Source organism: Homarus americanus, unplaced genomic scaffold (assembly GCF_018991925.1).
Source record: "Homarus americanus isolate GMGI-L3 unplaced genomic scaffold, GMGI_Hamer_2.0 scaffold25195, whole genome shotgun sequence".
Taxonomy (NCBI): Eukaryota; Metazoa; Arthropoda; class Malacostraca; order Decapoda; family Nephropidae; genus Homarus; species Homarus americanus.
This window is the reverse complement of record NW_024750561.1, coordinates 56,840-81,147: the sequence shown is the minus strand read 5'-3', so window position 1 is coordinate 81,147 and position 24,308 is coordinate 56,840. Positions and strand designations below refer to the sequence as shown.

General features: G+C 43.9%; 1 protein-coding gene across 1 annotated transcript; it reads left to right on the top strand.

Moving 5' to 3' along the window:
- Positions 1-99: 99 nt before the first annotated feature.
- LOC121854113 (dynein axonemal heavy chain 2-like) lies at positions 100-24,041 on the top strand. Its single transcript, XM_042348503.1, has 17 exons — positions 100-212; positions 1,000-1,292; positions 1,381-1,494; positions 1,831-1,955; positions 2,081-2,119; positions 3,136-3,299; positions 3,475-3,670; positions 3,932-4,071; positions 5,584-5,772; positions 7,575-7,740; positions 8,060-8,206; positions 8,954-9,168; positions 9,326-9,443; positions 9,983-13,831; positions 14,397-19,507; positions 19,974-22,159; positions 23,032-24,041. The coding sequence occupies exons 1-17, from the start codon at positions 100-102 to the stop codon at positions 23,160-23,162; spliced, it is 13,296 nt and encodes a 4,431-aa protein (XP_042204437.1). The 3' UTR covers positions 23,163-24,041.
- The last annotated feature ends 267 nt before the right edge of the window (positions 24,042-24,308 follow it).

Here is a 24,308-nt window from a genome sequence, read left to right as displayed (position 1 = left end):
CTGTAGACAGGTTAATTCTCCCAGGTAGATATATCATCACACACCTGTAATAGTTAACCACGTCCACAAAAGTTTGCTGTTTACTTAATACACGTTGTTATGGTTCACAATGTTTGCCGGGAGAAGCTGCCAACATCCGTCCAGGAACAAATAGACCCATCTAGATTCTCTTACTGTGTTGTTTTTACGTTACGTCTTGGCCTTAGGATGCTGTAAATCGATAATCAATAAACACAAGAAGAATCGACACGCCAGATTGTTTTTTCGTACGTGTTATATTAAGATTACAACTATTCCAGGAAGGTTGAGCGAGTGCCAGGATGAAGCACCGTAGCTTGTGTGTGTGATGATGGCCTCTTGTGTATCACGTGGAAACTTAATCCTTCATTACATACATCACACACGACGTCTAGACGATCCCTGGCGCCTTATGGGTGTCTCAGACGCCTTATAGAACAATAATAACACATCATCAACGAGTGACAGCTTCAACTAAGTAAATAAAGAGAAGATGAAGAGATACTAATTATATTAATTAATCCACCAGTCTGTCACAACACCTGCCAGACACGTGCTGGTCTCGCTAAATATCCTCACTCGCCTCCAAGGTTGTTCTGTGTATGTCTGTTTGATGTATACAGTGTTTGGAGCTTGGCGCGTGCTTGTGCTTATGGAATCTCAGATGATTAAGGGACACACATGCAGCCTCATAGTTTCGCTTACCTGAGTGAATTTTTATCACTTGGGGAGAATTTATCACGTATAATAATATTGTTCATTGTGTTATTTTAATGTTGTGCCTGTCCATATTTTTACGATGTGACTATACACGTGTTAGATATCTCTCTCTCTCACACACACACACACCCACACACGCACGCACGCGCGCGCGCACTCACACTCGAGTTGAATTAATACGAAAAAGCCAAGTTAATTTAGCAGTAATTTACAATATAGACACTTTTGCCACCTCTTATAATCATGTCCCACCTCTCACAGTTATGGTACAGTGGAGACGGACAACCCGCACGCTGTTCAACACTTCCTCCTGGAGGTGTATCAGCCGGTGATGCTCGCTACACCTGCTGAACCATCAGTCCTCGGCCACTACCGAGACCTGGCAGGCCTTCCTCGCCTCGTGAACCTGGTGGGGGCGCAGTTGGTGTACCACGTCGGGGCAGCCACTGAGACGCCCCTGCTGTTCCTCCCTAGTGAAGTGTTGGCTCTTCCTGACGACAAAGAGGAGCTGCGTCGCTTAAGTCTCGATGTGGGTCTCCTCAACAGGACAGAAGGCGAGTGTCTCCTTAAACCTCACCTCACCTAATAATAATCTCATGTTTAATTACCTACCTTTTATTTCATCATATCTAATCACCACAGAGTTGCTGCTACACTGGATTGAACAGGTCCACCTCTTCACGTTCGAGCAGGGCGACGCCTCCTCCCCCCTGGAGCTGGGTCTGCTGCACGAGATACGACAACTCTCCAGGAAAGGTGAGTGAAGGTGTGAATATAATGAACATTTTTCCCTGTTGACCTAAAAAAAAGAATATATGGATCACCTCCACAGTAGACACGAATGTTTATTTCACCTGATGCTTAAACAATCTAATCTAACCTGACATAACCTGACAGCCGAACCTATCCTGACAAAACCTAACCTAACCTAACCTAACCTTCACTTAATCTAACCTAACCTTCACTTAACCTAACCTAACCTTCACTTAACGTCGATATAACGGTCTACACTTTCCCATATGGTCCGTTAAATAGAGGTATGACTGTACATAGGCCCCCACCTGGTGTTAACGCTTCACAACCTTCCTGCAGGAGAGATGCTGAAGGAGCTCCTCAACCTGATGGAGAGCTCGAAGGTGAAGAAGGTGTTGAACTTCTTAGAGGCTCAGAGCTCCCCTTTCATCATCCTCTTCCAGCAAGCCGTCGACAACCTCAGGGTGAGTGTAGAGGACAGATACAAAACAACTTCTCAAATACCATGAACAACATTCTAACCTTTTGTTACTATCAACTGTAGACACTCTAAGGATAACCATAATAACTCTTTAAACTTTATTCTCAGATCAATTTACTACTGATAGATAAAAACATAGACGTACAGGTATGACTTTCAATCAAAACACCTGATGGTTTTGATTAAATTCAGTTCACAGACAACTTGACCTCCGTGTAGTATTGTGTAGGAAGGGGATACCACAGCTGTTGTTGGTAATAAATATATGATACTCTGCTGTTCTGGCCGTGAGTGTTGTTTGTGTGTCAGATGTAGAGTGTAGTCTGTGTTCGAGAAGGCTTTAGGTTACACGTGTATTGTACCTTGACTTGACTGTAAGGAGAGTCAGGTGTAGAAGGGGCGAACAGAGTGACAGGTGAAAGACATCGTACTGTAGTGTGGTGCTGTACTGTGGTGGCATATACTGCTGTACTGTGGTGCTGTACTGTGGTGACATAGAGTACTGTAGTGTGGTGCTGTACTGTGGTGACATATAGTACTGTAGTGTGGTGCTGTACGGTGGTGGCATATAGTACTGTAGTGTGGTGCTGTACTGTGGTGGCATATAGTACTGTAGTGTGGTGCTGTACGGTGGTGGCATATAGTACTGTAGTGTGGTGCTGTACTGTGGTGGCATATAGTACTGTACTGTGGTGCTGTACTGTGGTGGCATATAGTACTGTAGTGTGGTGCTGTACTGTGGTGGCATATAGTACTGTATGTGGTGGCACTGTAGTAGTAGTGTGTGGTGCTGTGTGGTGGTGTACTAGAGTGCTGTAGTGTGGTGCTGTACTGTGGTGACATAGTACTGTAGTGTGGTGCTGTACTGTGGTGACATAGAGTACTGTAGTGTGGTGCTGTACTGTGGTGACATAGAGTACTGTAGTGTGGTGCTGTACTGTGGTGGCATATAGTACTGTAGTGTGGTGCTGTACTGTGGTGGCATATAGTACTGTAGTGTGGTGCTGTACTGTGGTGACATAGTACTGTAATGTGGTGCTGTACTGTGGTAATAAGCCTCTCAGTGATGCCGATTTAAAGTTTGATAAATCCTTTTTGAGAAACAGAAAGGTAGGCAAGAAGGAAGACAAGCAGATGGTACAGTAAACATATTCCCCTGACAGATGGTACAGAAGCGGTTGAAGGAGACTGGCGGACAGCTGGTTCACCTTGAGGCACCGCTGGACCAACTGTACAACGACTCTGTACAGGCGCTGACGGAACATATGTATGATGTTCTCGCCTTGTTGAGAATCATCTGGATGCACTCAGACCACTACCACAAACAGTAAGACCAAGTTTATTGTGACTTCTTTCTCATGATGATGATGATGAAGATGATTGATGTTCAATGATGATGATGAAGATGATTGATGTTCAATGATGATGATGATGACAGAAGACTGAGTCTGATTTTTTTCTAACATTTGTAGTGTCTGTACGTTACTCCCCCCCCCCATTAGAGAGGTCATGACGGAGCTGTGTGTGCGTGTGTCATGGGAGGTCACGAGGGCATGTCAGGTCCACCTCCCTCTCGACACCCTTTTCTCCCCGACTTCGAAGACTCCGTCCTTCAAGACACCGGAGGGGAAGGACTCGCTGGGTCTGGTGGAGGTCGCTATCAAGTGTTGTAGGGAATGGAAGAATTGTTATAAAGAGGTGAGGAGAGAGGGAGAGAGAGGGAGGTAGGAAGGGAGGGAGGGAGAGGGAGGAGGGGGGGTAGAGAGGGTGGTGCCCAGGTATTGAAGTACACAGAAATTGATGGGATGGACTGAAGTAAACGAGAGGTTCATGAAATATTATAAGGAAGGAAGATAGAATTGTGTAGAAGAATATGGATAGAAGGATGAGAAAAAGGAATACACACTACACCACACTAACTGTCACCTTCTCTCCCACCATCCTCTGGCTACCTGGCAGTTGGCCACACACTTCGGGGAGCAGGATCGGCCACACGTTTGGCTCCCCGACACCGACGCCATCTTCCTCCCCGTCGAGCTCTTCGTCAGCCGCTGTGAGGACCTCAAATACATAGGCCTCAGTAAGGCCCAGCTCACAAGGTACAGTTCCGTTCAGAATTTCGTAGTACACTGGCGGTGAAGGGTGCATAGCCTGTTGTACCCTTCCTGGACGACAGGTCACTGCGCCGAGTCTCCCACCAACACACACAGTGGAACTGGCAACGGAGCAGTGTGATTCAAACGAGTACTCATCAAAAGGAGATGGGAAGGATATTGATATGAATATTCTGCTGACGAGAGAAGAAAACTGTAGTGATAGGAGTATCCATTCGAGTATCAAAATACAACAGGGAAATTGGTTTCGAATGAACACCATAAGAAGTAGGTGAACAGAGCTCATATATCAAGAGTCTTCAGTGTATTCATTACTTGAAGTTCTTTGTATAATACGCTAGCTATATATACAGTATGTGTGTGTGTGTGTGTGTGTGTGTGTGTGTGTGTGTGTGTGTGTGTGTGTGTGTGTGTGTGTGTGTGTGTTTCACCTAGGTGTTGTTATTTGCCGCTGATGAGAGTGATCAGAAGCTCCACCAAGCCAACATGAATCAGAGAGACGAGAAGTTGGTGCTCAGAGGTCACATTATCTCTCTCCGTGATAATGGTCTCTCCATACGGGGTATAACACATGTAGTTGGCCTGTTCCCCACAACTGTGATGAGGTGGATAAGAGGAGAGGTGTAACCTTAGTGACTTAGGTAAGTTACAACTGTCTCAGTAAAGGAGCGGACCATAGCAGCATTGGTGACTGAAGGGTAGAGAATGAGAGACCTGCATCATGTTCAGAGTTTAGGTGAAGATTCGGAAAACCTCGACCACGGAACTTATTAATATTTATACAGGTAGATAGAGGAATACTAACAGCAAAATTCAGCATCACTATTTGTGGGTAGTTCTGTATGCATCACCAGGTACAGCTCACTAGATATTTGATTATATTAGCGCTAGGAGCGTTGGGCGAGGCGTTAGAGTAAAATTATGACAACAATTTATGTATTAATTTAGGAGTTTGTTTGTGTGGTGAGGACAGCTGGGGGAGATAGTGGTATATCGCCTTCGTAGAATAGCATGTTTGTGTGGTGTAAGAATGTTGGTATAATGAAGCAGTATTGTGATAGGCGGTGCTTAGGGATGTTGCAAAGGACTCGTGGTGTAGTGTTGCATAGATCTGTTGGTAAAGCGTGTGATCAAAGGTATTGTTGGAAATGAATGTGTTGCAAGGAACTCATGGTGTTAGGTGTGTTGCAAGGACTCATGGTGTTGGGTATGTTTCAAGAACTCATGGTGTTGGGTGTGTTGCAAGAACTCATGGTGTTGGGTGTGTTGCAAGGAACTCATGGTGTTGGGTGTGTTGCAAGAACTCATGGTGTTGGGTGTGTTGCAAGGAACTCATGGTGTTGGGTGTGTTGCAAGGAACTCATGGTGTTGGGTGTGTTGCAAGGAACTCATAGTGTAGAAAAAAGAAAAATCACTGAAATAAACTTTTGAAGAATTTTTAAGCACTGACTCATATAATCAAAACAAACTTATTCACACAAGCCATCACTCCTCCAGACACGGTGACGGAGGAATGATGTCGGTGAAGTCCTTGGGTGGTGCTGAGGGAGGTGCTGAGAGTGAGTTACTGGAGGAGGAACTGGCACAGGTGGACCGGGTGCTGGAGGCCGCCCTTAAGGCTGTAGGCAGGAAGAGTCACGTCGTGTTCAACCTCACCTCCAAGGACTGGCTTAAGCACTTTGACAGGTAATAATTTTGAAGCCTTAAAGAAACTATTATTCCTTCGTTGCCTTTTCCTGTATTATTATTATTATTATATACATAGGAATATATAATAATTATTTATACATTTAAGAACGTACACTCACCCTAGGAAGGCTCTGAACCAACGTGACAGATGACCATTGAAGCAACTTCCAGAGGGGAGAGCTGAGTACATACATGCTTTCAGTGTCCTTCTCCGTGATACTTAATGTTGTTTAAGAGACTCATTGCCGCTTTATCAATCCAGGCTTGTGAGTGTAGTGAGGATGATTCAGAGAGGAAGTGTATCAGATTCTCTTATATATCAGGGAAAGTGACGTACTGTAAGTGGTTGGTTATATGAGAGTGCTGGGGATAGTGTTGTTATTTAACCCTTTGAGGATGAGAGGGTTAAATAATAGTCCTCAAAGGGTTAAATTATAGTCATCAATGGGTTAAATTATAGTCATCAAAGGGTTAAATTATAGTCATCAATGGGTTAAATTATAGTCATCAAAGGGTTAAATTATAGTCATCAAAGGGTTAAATAATAGTCACCAAAGGGTTAAATTGTAGTCATCAAAGGGTTAAATTAGTCACCAATGGGTTAAATTATCGTCATCAATGGGTTAAATTATCGTCATCCAAGGGTTAAATTATCGTTATCAAAGGGTTAAATTATAGTCATCAATGGGTTAAATTATAGTCATCAAAGGGTAAAATTATCGTCATTGGAGTTAATCATCGTCCTCAAGGGGTTAATTTTGCATGAATCTGACCTTTATATCTGCAAATGAAAAACAACAAATTCTGATATAAAAAAAAAAAAGTATATCTAATCAGTAGTTATAGAAAAAAAACAGTGTTTACTCTCACCATGAAATACTTTATTTTCTTCCCCCACATAACCCGCGTCACTCCTCTGCTAAAAAATCTGAGACTTTTTTCCCCTCAAGCATCACAGTTATCAAGTCAATAGTGTTGCCAGCTGCCCCATGCACCTGCTGCAACCATCAGTGGATCCGGTGACTGGAGCTGTCTGGCCAGCATCGGGAAGGCATTTGACTAAGATTACTGTTATGTACAAATTAAAGTTACATAAGAGAGTATAATGCTCGGTAATAACACTTAATATGAACGTGTATTAGTGAGCAGAGTACGTGTTAGAAAGAGGTGTTGTGTCAGAGTACGTGTTAGACTGAGGTGTTGTGTCAGAGTACGTGTTAGACTGAGGTGTTGTGTCAGTACGTGTTAGACTGAGGTGTTGTGTCAGATTACGTGTTAGACTGAGGTGTTGTGTCAGTACGTGTTAGACTGAGGTGTTGTGTCAGAGTACGTGTTAGACTGAGGTGTTGTGTCAGAGTACGTGTTAGACTGAGGTGCTGTGTGAGAGTACGTGTTTACCTGTATCACCTTCAGCCTGTAAAGTGATCCTATAATACCAAGGGATAGTTCCTCCAGTTCATTTTCTTCATGTACAGTCGCCTGCACTTATACCTGGTACAGTGGCTGACACGTTTTGGGAGATGTGGCAATACTGTGTTTGTTTACATCATATTAAAACTCCCTAAATGGCTCTTAAGGAACCTCGCAATAGTAACCAGACTAATGATGTTAGATAAGCATCCCACAGTTGTGCCACATCTCACAAAAGGCGCGAAGCTACTGTACCAGGTAGAAATGCAGGCGACTGTACATGAAGAAAATGAACTGGAGGAACTATCCCTTGGTATTATAGGATCAAGTATATCATTGAAGGGATATGGAATAAAGTATCACAATGTACTAAAGTCTGGTATCTACAGGTTCAGGGAGAGCATGGAGGAGGTAGAGAGGAGGTACCAGTGTGTGATGGTGGCAGCGGTGCAGACGGTGGAGACAGTGGCTCAAGGGCTGCGGGTCCTCAACGTCTTCAAACCACTAGCAGCCAGGAAGTCTCTGTTCTCTGTCTTCTATGTTATGATCGACCACGTAAGTACAACATTTTTTATGTCTACTTCAGATTAATTTTAAGCCTTTTTTTTCCCCTCGTGGATTTAAGATGTTTACTTTTCAACCCTGTCAGTATTTAATCATGTTTATATGAATTTAAGTAATGATTAATTAGTAATACTATACACCTTAACTCCTGTGCTAAGTGTTACTAGAATTTGAGTGATAATTAAATAGTAATCTGATACATAATTAAGGTTCGTATATTAAACGTTTATATAGTTTGTGATAATTAATTGGTAATCTAACACACCTTCCTTCTCCCTGTGCTAAGTTTATTGACTATATTTTCTCTCAGATTCTTAACCTGTTTGACCGGGACTTCGAGGAGGTGGAGAAGGAGTATGTGTTCCGGTCTATGAAGGTGGGCGGTGACGGGTTCTATTACTCCAAGATGGCCAAGTGGGCGGCTGATACTCGTAAGAAACTCGAGCAAGAGGTCAATGTGAGTCACTCCAAGTCAAAAGGACCACCGTGACCCAAGACTAAAGTGACTCTATTGTGATTGTAGACTATGCCATGACTATACAACAATGACTGTAACCTACCATGACTCGAGGCCACCATGACACTAATCAACCATAAACTGAGGCCACCATGACTCTAAGCAACCATAAACTGAGGCCACCATGACTCTAAGCAACCATAAACTGAGGCCACCATGACTCTAAACAACCATAAACTGAGGCCATCATGACTCTAAACAACCATAAACTGAGGCCACCATGACTCTACCATGATTTGTAAACTGTATGACTCAGGATTACCACAACAAGGAAGATCAGATGACTCCTACTCAATGACGAGAATTGAACTAGTGAAGTAACAACGACACACACACATGGTAGAATCTCAGATCACCTGAAGAATCTCCACCCCAGGTTACTTCACCTAAAGATTAACCACCCTAACACTATTTGGGGGATGAGGTTAGGTTAGATTAGGTTAGGTTAGGTTAGGTTAGCGTTATGGTGGTAAATCTTAGGTGAAATAAATTAGGGTCGAGATTTTTCAAGCGATCAGATTTGTCTTTTTCATTTTCTCTTATTGTTGATGAGTATTTAATTAACCTACAATACACGACTAAATACCAAAGTTGTTAAAATTTAGTAATACATTATCACATAAACATGACCTTATCGCTCTTGGAATAAACACAGACACATGTAAGAATTCCTGCCTCCATTCTCAGCTCCTGAAGAACCAGTCATGGCTCCCGTACTACCCTCGCCTCGACTCCATCTACAGGCGGTGGGGACGGACGGTGACGCTACTGAAGGGGGTCGTCTCAAACATGTACGCCGCCTGGAATGCTTCACTGGAACCCAACCCTTATAAACGTCTTATGGAACCGATCTTTAGGTGGAGGCCAGGACCCGTACAGACCCTTCAGGACAACTTTGATATGTGAGTGTGTGTGGGAGTGCGTCTGGAAGTGTGTATCTTGTGAGTGTGTCTCTGGGAGTGTGTGTATGGTTTGTCTTTGTGTGTCTTATAAATTAGATACTATTTTGGATTAAGCGTTACTTTTCTCCTTGAGACCTGAACTGTGTGTGTTGTTCAGGCAGCTGTATAAGAACCTGGAGGAGGCGGCAGCGTGGAAGGCCATGGCGTTTGAAATCCCTGAGAGCATCAACCCAATCTTTATGGAGAACAGCGTCTACATGGAGCTGAAGAAGCAGGTGAGGCATTACACTGAAGTTATGAAGGAGAGAGAAGACGAACATGGGAAACTATCTAAGGTGAAATAGATCAATTAAATGCAAGAAATCTTGTAAGGTTTCCCATTTAGTTATTATTAAGGTCTTAAATTTACCAGATCCTCAAACATCTATTCCAGTGCTTTAGTGAACTATTATTGTAGTACTTTATTACGTGGGAATAAGAAGGTACATGTAGGTATTGAGTGATGAGAATTAATAAAACAAACGAAATATGTGTGTTGTAAGAGTTGTGAGCCTCGATACATACAAGTACACGTAGTATGGAATGTTTACATAATGTACAGTCACCCACAAAAGTCTTCTCGTCTAGCATGATGCTCCACGAAGCCCGAGATTCAGACTCGTGAATCCGAAGCATTTATGGAAGAATAATGCGTCATTGTGTACTGTTTCAGGTTCACGAGTCTGAATCTTCGGGTTAGTGGTGCAGGAGGAGAGGAGAGAAGACTTTTTTGGGTGACTGTACAACTAAGTGAAAATTTTCTCTGCTTCAACAGGTGCGTGAGTGTGCTGAAGGCTTCAACAGCTTCATGACCAGGATCTCTCGTGATGAGGCGGCGATGTTTGAAGGACAAATTCAGGCGACAGTGAAGACGTTTTTCCCTGGTCTCTCTGCCATCAGCTGGATGCATCGGCAGCAGACGACCTCCCTCCTCGCCAGGTGTAACGGTATAGTAAGCACCGTGCAGGAACAAGTGACACAGTACCTGACGGTGAACCAGAATATCTCCAGTATCCTCATGAGCACTAAGAATCTCACTCTATATCTCAACGACGATGAAACTATTTATGAAAACGACGAGTTCCAGATTGATCTCATTCACCAACTCGGCTCCACCATTGAGAACGTAAAGTCTCAATTCTTGAAAATGGAAGACATTCTGGACACTCTTTACAAAACTCTTATAAAGAAAACCAACGTCAAGTCTCAGAAGGCTTGGCTGGATTATGTATTAAGAATTGATCATCTTTTCATGGACTGTCAAAAAGAAATTCTGAGGAAGTCATTATTGTCGTTTGAGGGAATGTTGATGGGCTCTCGAAGCTGCCCATCAGAACAGCTCTCACCTGTGTTCAAACTTTCCATTAGTCTGACGAACTCAAGAATCGTGTGTAAGCCTTCAGTGAACCGTGTGCTAAATGTGGTAACTTCCCTTCGAACTCAGTTTTCTGAGAGTCTGGTCAAGATTCCTTGTCTTCTGAGACGATTTGCTCTTGAGAAAGCAAAAGCTCATGAACATTTGCCTTTGCTGGAAGACGAACTTAGTGATAAACTGCAGATGAAACTATCAGGAGAGTTCCAGACACAAGTGGAAGACCTGAAAGAAAAACTGGAGCAGTGGCATCAATACCGCGACCTGTGGGAGGTAAACAGAGAAGAGTTTTTCGAACACTACCTCAAGAATGCCAAGTCCGTCTATGTGTTCGAGACGGATATAATGACTTTTGAGAGAAAACTGAGAGATATCGAGAACGTGGATGATCACCTGAAGGTGGGAACATTCTATATAAATTCCGAAAAGCTGAAGACGCAACTTATTAAGCTCTGTAAGTCTTGGATATCTGAGTTCGAGAGAAACCTTTTCAAAATAGCCTCAGACAAGTTGGAGTCTTTGTATAATTATAGCAAGGAAACAAAATGCTTACTTAAAAGCGACCCACAAGATATTCCTTCTCTTCTCTCCTCTGCTGAGGAATGTCACTCATCACGGCAACAACTAACAAAATACAGAAATGAGTTCCAGCCCGTACGGGAGCAGTTTGAGGTGTTGAAGAAATATCAGTATAAAATTCCCTCAAATGTAAATACGAGTCTCGCACAGCTTGAGAGCGAGTGGGATACTGTTGAAACTTCATTAACTAACAAGATCCTGGAGCTTAACTCAGCCCTTGACAGGTACAGGAAGGCTTACACTGACCGCTCAGAGATAGTCATGGAAGAAGTGGAGAATCTTAAGCTGCAGTTCAGACAAATGTTGCCGACCAGGTTTGATAAAACTATTCCAGAGGCGAACGAGAACATAGCAAACCTAAAAGAAATGATGTCAGATATTATGAACAAACTGGTTATTAATGAAACTCTGGAACTTCTCTCGTTGTCAGTGATTGAATTTCCGGAGCTGCCAGCCTTCCAACATGATCTTGTGTCCGCGGAAAAAATGTGGTCGCTGCTGGAGGAGTGGCAGAAGGCGTGGGACACTTGGGCTGGTATAGTTGTGTGGGAAGTTAGTGTTGTGGCCCTGCAAGAGACATTGTCAGTGTATGGCCACAAGATAAGAGCGATACAGCCTTTTGCTGCCTTCGCTGGAGGTAAAATAGAAAACAGAGCTGCTCTGGGAGAGAGTGAGTGGGAATTAAAAGAAGAAATTTTAACTCGTGTAGAGTTGTGCAAGCTTCTGGTTCCTCTCACACTCAACCTACAAAACGCTAACCTTAGAGACCATCACTGGCGCCAAATTAAGTCTCTCGTCAAGACGGAATTTGATAAGGATTCGGAGGAATTCACTCTCGGTTTCCTTCAGAAGCTGAATTTAACATCTTACAAAAAAGAGATGGGCGCCATCATAATAGACTCAACAGAGGAGACCAAAATTGTTAATGCCATCCAGGACATCAACAACCTCGCCTCACAGATCAGCCTCAGCCTTAAGCCCATCGCCTCCATGGGTGTGTCTGTGGTCGAGTCGACGTCAGACGCCAACTCGATCATCGCAGAGCTGAACATGAGGTTGCAGATCTTGGCCGCCTCACATCACGCTAAGCCATACATTAACGACATCGAGGACATCCGCTCTATGCTCTCCTCTATGATAGAGTTTCTGGAGAATGTGGAGGAGCTGCAGAAGAAATGGGCCACCTGGGAGCCTTTCTTCCACGTGGCTGATGTGAGGCTACACTTGGTACAGGCGACGGCCATCTTTGACTCCCTGAACGACCGTTGGAGAAAGCTGTCTACACTCATGACGTCAGAACACTTCCTTAAAGTGTTCGCCCTCCAGGAAGACCTTCAAGAGGAAGTCAAGTTCATATCAGAAGAATTCAACGGTATGGCCACTCACGTTAAGCCGTATCTGCAGGACCGAAAGGAACAATATTCACGATTTTGGCTTTTATCAGACGATGACCTTGTTGCTACCATCTCCACTGTGTTGGACGGCGAGCATGCCAAGCCCTTCCTGCCCAAGTTGTTTACTAACATTACAAAAATAAAACAAGAGAAGAACAGCCAAATAGGAGGACTAGAAGCCATTGGAGTATATTCTTCAGAGGGAGAATTTCTGGAGCTCAATTCTTATATTCCTATTATTGGTTCTTTTGACAATTGGCTCAAGAATCTCTCAGCTGCCATAGAAACGACTCTTAAAGATAATGTGAAGCAGTGTAGAAACAGTATGAAGTCTGCAGTGATGAAGGTGGATGACATCGTGAAGCTCTGGCCTCTCCAAGTCACCGCCATCGCCTTCGTGATGCACTGGACGGTAGAGATAAGTCGAGCTCTGGCTAAGTTCAAAGGTCATTTGAATTCTGACCAACTTCAAGTATTTAAAAAGAAAGCGAGGGACTCTCAGACTCGACTTGACGGTTGTCTTCAGGGAAATTTATCTAAACTTGTACGAGAGAAAATCCGTCTGTTTTACCTCACAGTACTGCAGATGAGAGACTTCCTCACCTTCGCTTCAGAGAGTAGGAAAGGTCTGACAAGTGAGAGCGACATGCCACTGCGATACTCGTGGGAGAAAGACACTGACAATATGTTGCTGCAGATCGGATCCTTCGACTTGTCCTACTCTTGGGAGTATCAAGGATTGTGGTCCTTTGCGGCAATTACTCCATCCACTTCTCGCTCCATCCACAACTTAGCGCGGGTACTGTCTCAGGGTGTGGCTGTTGGGGTGTTGGGTGCTCATGGGTGTGGCAAAACAGACACGGTCAAGACGATGGCTCATCTCCTAGGTCGCCACCTCGTCACAATGGCCTGCACTGCTTCCCTCACTACTGTACAGCTGGCACAGACGCTCATAGGAACCAGTCAGTCCCACAGTTGGCTGCTGCTTGAAGAGGCTCACTGTCTCAACCTCGATGTTGTGCCCGTTCTTGGTGAGATGTTGAGGTCGTTGCAAGATGCCCAGCGAGCAGCAACAACTACAGGAGTCAAGGCTGGTGGTGGCCGAGGCAGTAAACAACAACAGCCGCCAACGAAGATCCTGGAGGGGGTGAAGGTCTCGGTGTCTCCCCTGGCTGCTGTCCTGCTGGAGATGGAGCCCAGCCACGAGTCCTCCCTCCAGATCATGGACATCTTCAGGCAACAGTGTAAACCTGTCGTCATGTTCTCTCCGGATTTACAGGTAATGGTAAACTCCAGACAGTCATGTTAACATCCCTAACACAGTCAGTCCTTCATGCTGTGGTATTTTCTTTATGTATCATGTTGGTGAATGTTGCGAATATCTTTATTTTTTTATTAAAAGTAAAGTGACCAACTGGAGAATATATTTTAGAGTAACCAACAGCGGTCATTGAGAATTGCAGAAGAACAAGTATAAGGAATTATTTTTTAGGCCTAATGTGATCGAGACATTTTCATTGCACTGGTCACTCTAAAAGTGCCACAGGTGTCACAGTTGAAATGATAGTTATAAGATTTATGCCTCCACACACACGCAAACACACACAGATATCCTGACACGTGCTCGCCACACAACCTAATCTTCCACGTAGAGATATCAATAAAGAATTATACAAGAACATTAAAGGGGTCATGAGAATAAACACATCACTTACTGAACATAAATCAAACCATAACCTTTCCTTACTTTACTAAAATCAAATTAAGTCTTCTTTACATACGACCCGCCTTAAATAAGAGTTAACTTTTAAATACCATATAATAAGACACACATTCTCCTGCAGATGATTACTGAGTGTGTGATGCTGGTGGAAGGCTTCAAGGAGTGTAAGAGCCTGGCAGTGAAAGTGAGTCAGGCGGTGGAGAGCTTGTCAACAGCCCTCCCTCGCCGTTACCGCTGGCAGCTGGGTACGAGGAGCGCCTTCATCATCATCACTCTGGCCAAGGACATCATGAAGAGACAACCTGAGATTGATGAAATAGACACCATTCCTTTAGCGTTAAAAGAATACTTAATACCACAGCTAAAGGATGATGACCTGCCAGTGTTTAAAGAGGTGTTCGAGCTCCTGTTCCCTGACTTCGATGCTGCGTCTCCCGTTAACGAGGTCCTGAAGGAGGCTGTGGTGGATGAAATGAAAGACAACGATTATATTGTGAAGGACAACTATGTGGAGAAAATTCTTCAGCTGCACGACGCCATATCCAAGAACCAAATGATAATATTATTCGGGACTTCTGGTTCAGGAAAATCTACATCATTGAAGTTATTAGAGGCAGCTTATAATACACTTAATTATGAAGGCAATGTGAGCTGTAAAGTTACCAAAGTGGAGGTCCTCAATCCCCTGATCCTTGATGATGACTTACTGTACGGGCCCAACGAGGAGGTGGTGGTTAAGACTAGTGAGGGATATCTTTCACACTTGTTAAGGAAACTTCATAAGTCTAGTCCCTCATCTGAGAGCTGGCTGGTGTTAGAAGGACCTCAAGGACACAATTGGCTCAGGAACTTCTTTCTTCATGTACACTTCACCAAAAACAATTTCCTTACTGGTCATCGGCAATCAATTTCATTTCCTAATAACTTGAAGATTATCTTTGAGATATCAGGAGACGTGAGTCATCTCTCCCCAGCTGAGTTAACCTCTTGCTATGCCGTGTACTTCCCAGCACAACCTAAGCTGTGGGAGGACGTCATTCAGAGCTGGAGAAGCACCATCACAAATAACAGAATCTCCCGAGCCCTTCAGACCTTAATAAAGAGAAACCTTCCAAATTTTATTAATATAATGAACCCGGAGACCATTACCAAACCTCACATGCTAATGAAAGCTAAGGCGTTTGTGGCCATCATGAGATCCTTCCTGGAGACCGAGTTGGTTAACGCTGACCCCGAGGACTGGGTAGCCAGACTTACACCAGCTTTCATATTCAGTATTATTTGGTCTTTTGGGGCGAATATTTCCTCGTCTGAAGCTGCAGAGTTTGAGGAGGTGGTGACCAGGATGATTGAGGACGTGCCAGAGGGAGGCATTTATGACTACTACGTTGACGTGACCACAGGACACTTCGCCTCCTGGAGTAAACTTGCGCCAAGGTTTGAGGAACTTCAGCTTCGTCTGCCAGTCATCGAGTGTAGTATCATCCCAACGGACAGAATCATCAAGTACTCTCACATGACCCAAATGTTAATGGCTGAAGGTATCCCGGTCCTTCTGAAAGGTGTTCCTGGATCAGGGAAGACTGCCATCATCAATGTTCTGCAACAGAATTCTGATCCCTTCAGCGAAGTGACTGTGTTGAGTCATACAGCTTGTACTCGACCCAAAGATATTCAAAACGCAATTGAAAAGAGTCTAATGAAACAGGGCAAAGATGTTCTTGCCTGTAAAAAGCCAAAGTTACATTTATTAATAGATGATCTTCACTGCAGCGAGGGTGACGTGCAATTGCATGAAATTCTGGCAACAGTTAAGTTCACTGCAAATAATCGAAAATTATACAGTCATGACAGTAAATCATTTCTCAAGATTCCTGAGCTGTGTTACATGTTTACTTTCCAAAAGATAGATTGTAACTTTGGTCAGGAGAAAACACAAGAGATAACTGAACACATTGACACCTACTGGTCAGAGTCCTTCCATACCCTCACGATGCCTGACTTTGAGAATGAAGAGCTGGAGGCCATCTTCAGTCAACTGTATGATCAAACTTTAGGCCACTTCGAGCAGGAGGTAAAGTGCTTGAAGACTGTTGTAGCTGAAGGAATTATTTACCTTTACCGGCGTATGGGTGAGAGCGGCCAGGTGGCGTGTGGCGACCACCTGGCGATCATCCACCACCCCCGTCAGATAGTATCGGTACTAAAAGGTCTCCAGCTGGCTGACGAAGAAACCCAAGACCGAGACAACTTCCTGAAGCATTTAACTCACGAGTGTTACAGAGTGTTCCAGGACGTCGGTGTTGTACCTCAGGATGACTTTGATAACTTAATGAACGAAGTATTGACGGAATATCTCTGTATTAACCTTGAGAGCATCTGCACTGACCCAAGAATGTTTCTATTGACTCGTCTTGGCAATGATGACAACTTCTACGAGGACACAGACATTGAGAAGATTTTACCCCATCTGAAGAAGGTTGGCAAGGCTCTCATTGGCAACAATAGAATGTTTGCAATCTACGACGGCCTTGTTCACCACACTGTTCGTCTGTTGAGGATATTAGGAAATAATAGCACTACAGTAAGAGAACATGAGAGTGATAAAAGTCCTTCTACAGCACTTGAGAGTATTGGAGGACATCTTCTACTTGTGGGTCCTGAAGGCTGTGGGAAGAAAATGTGTGCTCGCCTTGCCTCCTCAGTCGCCAATTACAAGATTTATGATATTATTGGAACGGAAGTTGAAGCTACGACACAGACCAAGAATATTGTCAGTGATCTCAAAATGGGTACCCCAGTTCTTGTTATCATTGACTGGAATGTTGTGGAAGATGTAAGTAATTTAAAGTTTCTGGATGACTTACTAGTCGAGCAGCAGTATATTGAGAAGGATAGTGAGAGACAAAGTAGCATCAGGATTTTAGTATCTGTTCCATCACTCGAAGAAGCTCACGAGATCCTCAAATACATTCCCATAATATCAACTTTTTATAGTGTTGATACATTCCAGGAGTGGTGTATGGCAGACCTCCAGAATATCGCTAAACAAATACTGTCAGAGAAACTAGACCAAAATCTCTCGGAAATAAAAGCACAGTCCGTGGCAGAGATAATGGCCAGCATCCACTGTAACACCGGCTCCAACCCCTCGGCAATATTTTTAGAATTTTTGACAATGTATCTAAAGATATACAACAAAATGTTCACTGATATAGTTGAGGAAAAAGAAAAATTGAATATCAGTATCGTTAAGTTTGAGGAAACACAACAGCGAGTGACAGAATTATCTAACCAACTGGAGGAGCAGCGAGCACAGGTGACGTACATCCAACAGTCTTGTGGTGGTGTTGTCCTCAAGATGAGAAACATCAAGTCTGAGCAGGGAAGGCTGGAGCAGGACCTCGCCAAGAATGCTGTGCTCCTCAAGAGACAGCAGGATGAGTCGACAAGGATACGAGAACTGATCAGCCGTGACCTCACTGCACCTAAACTAGAAATGAAAGCAATTCATCGGAAGTTAGATCGTATTACAAGAGCAGAGTTCGAGAGTTTGAAGAGTCTTGGGAGGCCGCCAAAATGTTTTGAGTTAGTGTTCGATGCTGTGTTGACGACACTTGGGTTAGATCCGTCATGGAATGAAGCAAAGAAGCAAATGTCTAATGGACTGAACTTTATATCATCCATACGAAAAATTTCCGTCGAGGACACGAACGAGAAAGTTCTTGCCAGGATCCAGTCTTATCTCAAGATGGAAGAACTGAATGTTGAAAAAGTTACGGAAGAATCTTCTACAACAGGAACTTTTCTCAATTGGCTACACGCCTTTGAGAAGTACGTGAGAGTGTACAAGGACTATCACCCACTGAAGGTGCAGGCGGACATCATCGCCAGGGACGTCGAAGCAACAGAGGACGCCATTAAGCAATACGAGGAAGACTTGGCTGGCTTTGGCATTGAGCATCAAATGCTTATGGCACAACTGAAGGAGAAGGAACAACAACTAGAAGCTGCTGAAGAAGAGATGAAGGTGTTGGAAGGGCGGATACAGCTGGCCCAGAAGGTAATGACGCAGCTGGGGGAGGACAAGATTCACTGGGAAGAAGCTCTGTCCCACAGTAGCGTCAAGCTTCGTAACCTTTATGGTGATGCTGTGTTGGCCGCAGCTTATGTGACGTATGTAGGAGTGTTTACTCACACAGAGAGACAAGTTGTTGTTAAGGACTGGCAGGAGAAGATGGATGAATTGTGTATTTTTTATACGAAGGAGAAAAACGTCTTGGATATTTTAGCCCCTCTTGAGTTACAGGTCAGGTGGCATGAGGAAGGTTTGCCCATTGATACTTTCTCCCTCGAGAACGCTGCCATCATCTACAACTCGAGCCTCTCTCAGCTGATCCTTGACCCGCACTGCATACTCGAGGACTGGATCCGTAACTGGAAAGGTGCCGTCGAGATTGACCTTAAAAGTTGTGATTATTTGGACCAACTTGAGAAGATTATGACAGAAGGTCTGACGTGTGTTGTGAGACAAGAGGAGCTCTCACTGCCTGTCCACATCCTCCAGATTCTCGAGATGGAGCGAATACAAACAGATGACGTCAACAAAACTCTTGTCAAAGTTGGGGAGAAGGAGATAGATCTTCACGATAACTTTAAACTTATAATATTATTGAAGACTCGAGAAACTGAGATCAGCAACAACATCAAAACTTTAGTCAACGTGGTGAACATAGAGAGTCAGCAGGAGGGTTTAGGGGTGCTCCTGGTGGCGAGGATATCCTTTCACTGTCAGCCAGACTTGTTGGAGGTGCTGAAGAAAAGTGAATGGGACTTACTCGACCGACAGAAGCAACTCGCGGAACAAGAAGAAACGATCAGAAGTCTCATGTCCCGCTTTGATGACGATGTTCTGGAGGAGAGCACCTTGATGGAGCTGCTTCAGGCCGCGTGTGCTAAGGCATCAGAAGCCAAGAAAAAATGTCACGACCTTCGCAGGACAGTCGAAGTGGCCAAGGAAGGTAACAACACTTACAGGAAAGTAGCATATCTCATGACGCGTCTGTACCTGATGGTGGAGCGTTTCCCCCGCCTGCAGCCGTCCCTCACCATGGGGATACACCGCTTCAGTAGCCTCATCATCGGTGAGATGCAGCCGCAGAGTTTCGCCGCCTCGTGGGGCAGCATGTTGGCCAACAATGTCGTCATCAAGATGTTGCAGTCACTCTTCAGGTCAGTCGCCTCACCAGCCACAATGACGCATGACGGACATGACGCACTTGACGCAATCGACGCTCTTGACTCACACGACGCACATTATACATACACTGTCTATAAATACATTAGCATGTTCATTATGCATACAGTAGTTTATTTTGGTTTCTCTTTATATTCGTAACAGTTTAAATTAGTGATGATATTATTGTATTTTGGTGATTATATAACATGATCATATTGTTTTTATAATCTCTTGACTGTCATAAACTTTTTTTGTCATTATCTGTTTACAAAATATAAATTGTGGACGAGTTGGTCATACTGAAGTAAGATGCGAATTATTCTAAACAGATATGTTCCTTCATTGATTCTATTTTCTTTACTTTGTGCACATTAATCATCCTTGTTATGAGTTGCAGTTTTACATTACGTCACTACTGTAGTCGTGTTGATGGTGCTAATATTTACCTTCCTCCTGCAGACACTTCCAGGAGCAGGTGAGCACAATATCGCTGGTGACGGTGGGACTTATCCTGGCTATGTGGTACGAGTGTCACATCGGGCTGATAACTCCCCAGTTCTGTTCCCTCCTCTACACTCCCTTAATATCACAGACTGGCCCTCCATATGCTCCTGTAGATCTCCGGCCTCACCTCAAAAAAAATTCCTTCAACAGCCAATTAGAACCTTTAAAACCAGAGCTGCCCACTAACTCACGTCCTAATTGGCTCACCGAGAGACAATGGGCTCAGGTGTTGGCTCTGTCAACCATTGAACCTTTCCGTGAACTGGCGGACCACATGATCACGCACGATAAATTGTGGCGGGTGTGGTACATCACTGAGCAGCCGGAGACAGGAACACTGCCTAAGGTAATGGAAAGGAAGATACGAGGTGTGGCTAAGCTCATCCTTATTAACTGCCTTAGATCAGATCGTCTTGATGAAGCAGCTATGATGTACGTACAACGGGTTCTGAAGCAAGAGGCAAGTGAGGCAACAGCCAAAGCTCTTCTCTCTGTAGCAAGTAAAGGTATCGCCTCAGAGCCCATCATCCTCTACAGCTCGGCGCCGCTGGACGTGGAGTACATCCTGCAGCAGGTCCAGCCTCTGTGTCACCCGATGATGTCATCTGACCCGGAGTCTCTCGACGTGTTGGCTCTTGGTCAAGGCAGAGAGGAGGGTCTCAGTTTACGCTTACATCGTTGTCTCCAGAAGGGTTACTGGCTCCTTCTGAAGAAGAACACACACACAGTCTCCTGTATTAACCACCTGAACAAACTTCTTAAGGATGACGTGATGAAGTCAGCCCATAAAAGATTTCAGGTATGGATGTATTTTGACAGTGATGATGAGCTACCTGTTAGCCTGATGACCTCTTGTCATAAAGTCTATCTTAGTTTGCCGACAACAATTAGGGATTGTCTTCGGCACCTGTTTGAGTTGGTCGGCGAGAGTCGGCTGGCCTCTTATAACAACGAGTGGAGCAAGTGGTGCCTCCTGAGTCTTGCTCTGTTCCATACAGCGTTCGTGACGAGGCAGACTCTTGCGAACAACAGCACTCCTCTGGCACAGACTCTGGGAGATTCTCAGTGGGAGGAGGCGGAGAATGTCCTGAGAACTTTGTTGACAGGGAGTGTTTCGCCAAACAGCAGCATCCTCCCATCTCTCACATCTCAGCTCTCTGATATCTACGTCTCAGGAGCGCTGACAGAAGAGAGCCAGAGTGTCCTCTCTCAGCTCCTGCTTGTTTACCTTTCTCCTGACGCCATACAGAATGTTCCTGGCAGAGTCTCGGCTCTTACTCACTTCACTGTACCCAAAACCACCAGCCTGGAGGACCACCTGGCCCAGATGGAGTTCATCTACCTGGCGCAGGACGTCTCCCTCACCGGCGTGGCACCGATGATCATCCTACAGAACCAGAGAGATGAAGCCAAGGACATTAACATTTGTCTGAAGACTATCAATGAAGACCCAGAATCATGCCAGGCAATCCAGGACATGAACTGGTCACAAAGGTTCAGTGTTAAGAGAGACAAGAAGATACAGAACATGAAGATCAAAGGTTCCCTCCAGTCTATACTGAAGCAGGAGATTGACGAGTATACAAAGGCCGCGGAATATGTGGCCGTCAAGCTGAAAGTCAGTGAGGATCTAAACTCCTTATTAGAGGTACTTAATAACAGCGTCCCAGACCTAGATATCGCACCCGAGGACGATGAAATACGTGCGATCGAGGCCAAGTTAGACAGACTTAAAGCAAGGGGAGAGTTTCTCTTCAATCTGGCCAGTCGATCTGAGTCACCGCGGACCGTCCGGCTGGGACTGTTGAGAGAGCCGGCGGCGATGTGGGCGGCTGTCACTGGCAGCTGCTGGGGGGAACTCCGGTCGGCTGGGCTGGAGGTTGTCGTGGCCACCAAGACGCTGTGTGCCGCCTTGGCTACTAAAGGAGGTGAAGTTGAGGGAAAAGAAGCGAGTGAGGATGACGAGAGTCCCACGCTGGTCCTGGAGAAGCTGGTGCTGCGAGGGGCGCTGTGGGACCCTGCTGCTGAGGAGGTCATGACGGAGCAGCTGGGAGCATGCATCTCTACCTCCACCTCCCTCGACCTGAGCGTCATGCAGTACACTCCCCTCGTCAAGAAGATGCTGAAGAAGTCCTACAGAGGTAAGGGCTGACAGTACTTGACACTTTCCCATCTTATTAAGTAACTATAGACTGAGAACCACTTATATAAAGACAACTGGTGATACATTTTTTAACAAGCAGAATGCGTATATATCTACAACCAAATTTTATCACTTTGCTCAAATTTAGGTGAACTTTTACGCATTAGTTAATAGTACCTTGATAGTAATAAATAAATAAATGAAGCACACACACACACACACACACACACACACACACACACACACACACACGAGAGTAGCTTATAAAGAATGCCTACTATCATTGACTACCTATTAACCTGTGTATAGAGGACACCTGCCAAAGGTAATTACAGGTGTATTAGTAAAGTTTATTGTTATGAAAGTTTACCTCCGGATACAGCAGTAGTTAAAGAGAGGTTATGGAATAGTGGTTAGATCATCGTAAGTGAGAATCTGTAAAGGGAAGTTGAAGATAGTAGTGAAAAAGCTTTATAACAACGATAAGCTGGGGATAGTGGGGGTGTATATTGAGTACATTTGAAGCTTTTTAACCATTTCAAGCAACTTTCATGAAGTTTTGGGCTTTATGAATATCTGAAGCTTCTTTTTAAACGTCTGAAGCTTTTCATATATTTCAAGCTTTTTAAAACTTTTAGATTTTTAAACGTTGGAATCAATTTTAACTTTTGAAGCTTTTTTAAACTATGAAGCAATATTCGAAGTTTCTTTTTAAACGTTTTAAGCTTGTTTAACCATTTGAAGCTTGTATAAATGTTTTAGTTTTTTTTAACATTTGAAGCGTATTTAAATATTTTAAGTGAGGCTTCTTGTTAAACATTTCAAACTTAACATTATTAACTTCACTCAAACCCTCTTCTCCTCCCACAGTACACCGAACTCCTGTACATGTCAACAACGATACTATGTCTCCACCACTATTCTGGGTCTACCTTCCCCTCTCCTCCTCCATCACCAGCCACAACTGCCTTCTAAGTGGTGTTCGGCTCCTTACCTACTGAAGTGTCTGGGTGATGATTTGAGTAGGGGAGACATAAGTTGTTTTGTGTGTGGGGGGGGTAACTCACTACATGGTGTTGTCTACAAGAAACAATGTGTGACCTTGATGTATCTGCAACTAAAAGAAGTGTTAATCTGTGTTGATATTGGAGAAGAGTGTGACTAGAGAAAAGGTGTTTGGCATTAGAGAAGTATGTGGCATTAAAACAAATTGTGTATTATCATTATTGAAAAGTATATACCATGAAAAAAAGTGTAAGATCAGATTACAAAAGATATACAACTGACAGTGGCAGGAACTAGAGAAGAATGGATGGCACTCCCGGAACATAAGTTATAACTATGGCACCCACAGATTACACCTAGACACAGTTTTTTTTGGGGCTGGCTTCAATGTTTACTGTATATCGATGTTTGTAATCATTATTTTTTGAGGGGGGGGGAAGTCCATGTAACTGTAATATGATGAAATAAACACAATATATTTTACCTAAGTTTAGTGTAGTCTTGTTTGGCCTCTACCTCCCTGTGGCCTCTACCTCCCTGTGGCCTCTACCTCCCTGTGGCCTCTACCTCCCTGTGGTCTCTACCTCCCTGTGTGTTACGTTAAATGAACAAGAATCTGTGAGTATTGTAGAGAGGTAACTTTAATATTAGACACTCCGGGCAAGAACAGGAACAAGTGACCAAGTGGTTTCAGATGTCATTATTATCCTCAGACTTTCCTGTGTTTTATTTGTGTATCTTTACTTTGCTGTTTATTTATTTCTTGCCCGTAGAGTGTCAGCTATGTGAAGGATTTGATCTTTGGTTTGGTTTGGTTTAGTTTGGTTTGGTTTGGTTTGGTTTGGTTTGGTTTGGTTTGGTTTGGTTTGGTTTGGTTTGGTTTGGTTTGGTTTGGTTTGGTTTGGTTTGGTTTGGTTTCGTTTCGTTTCGTTTGGTTAGATAAGTTAAGTTTAGGTTAGATTTGTCTGTTTACAGTAAATTGCTTTAGGTTTGGTTAGGTTAGTTTAAAGTGAAATAAAATTAAGTTTGGGTTGAATCTACAGGTGTTCCTTCATACCTTACCACAGGTGAATGTAAAGAAGACATCAGTATCTTCTCTGATTAGGTACAATGTTTATCTCAGACGACGTAAAGAAACACAC

Excerpts from the sequence above, each read along its gene's own strand:
- LOC121854113 (XM_042348503.1), top strand. The coding sequence starts at position 100 with ATGGTTCACAATGTTTGCCGGGAGAAGCTGCCAACATCCGTCCAGGAA. Across the intron at positions 3,671-3,931 it reads GGAAGAATTGTTATAAAGAG|TTGGCCACACACTTCGGGGA; the intron begins GTGAGGAGAGAG and ends GCTACCTGGCAG. Across the intron at positions 7,741-8,059 it reads TCTATGTTATGATCGACCAC|ATTCTTAACCTGTTTGACCG; the intron begins GTAAGTACAACA and ends ATTTTCTCTCAG.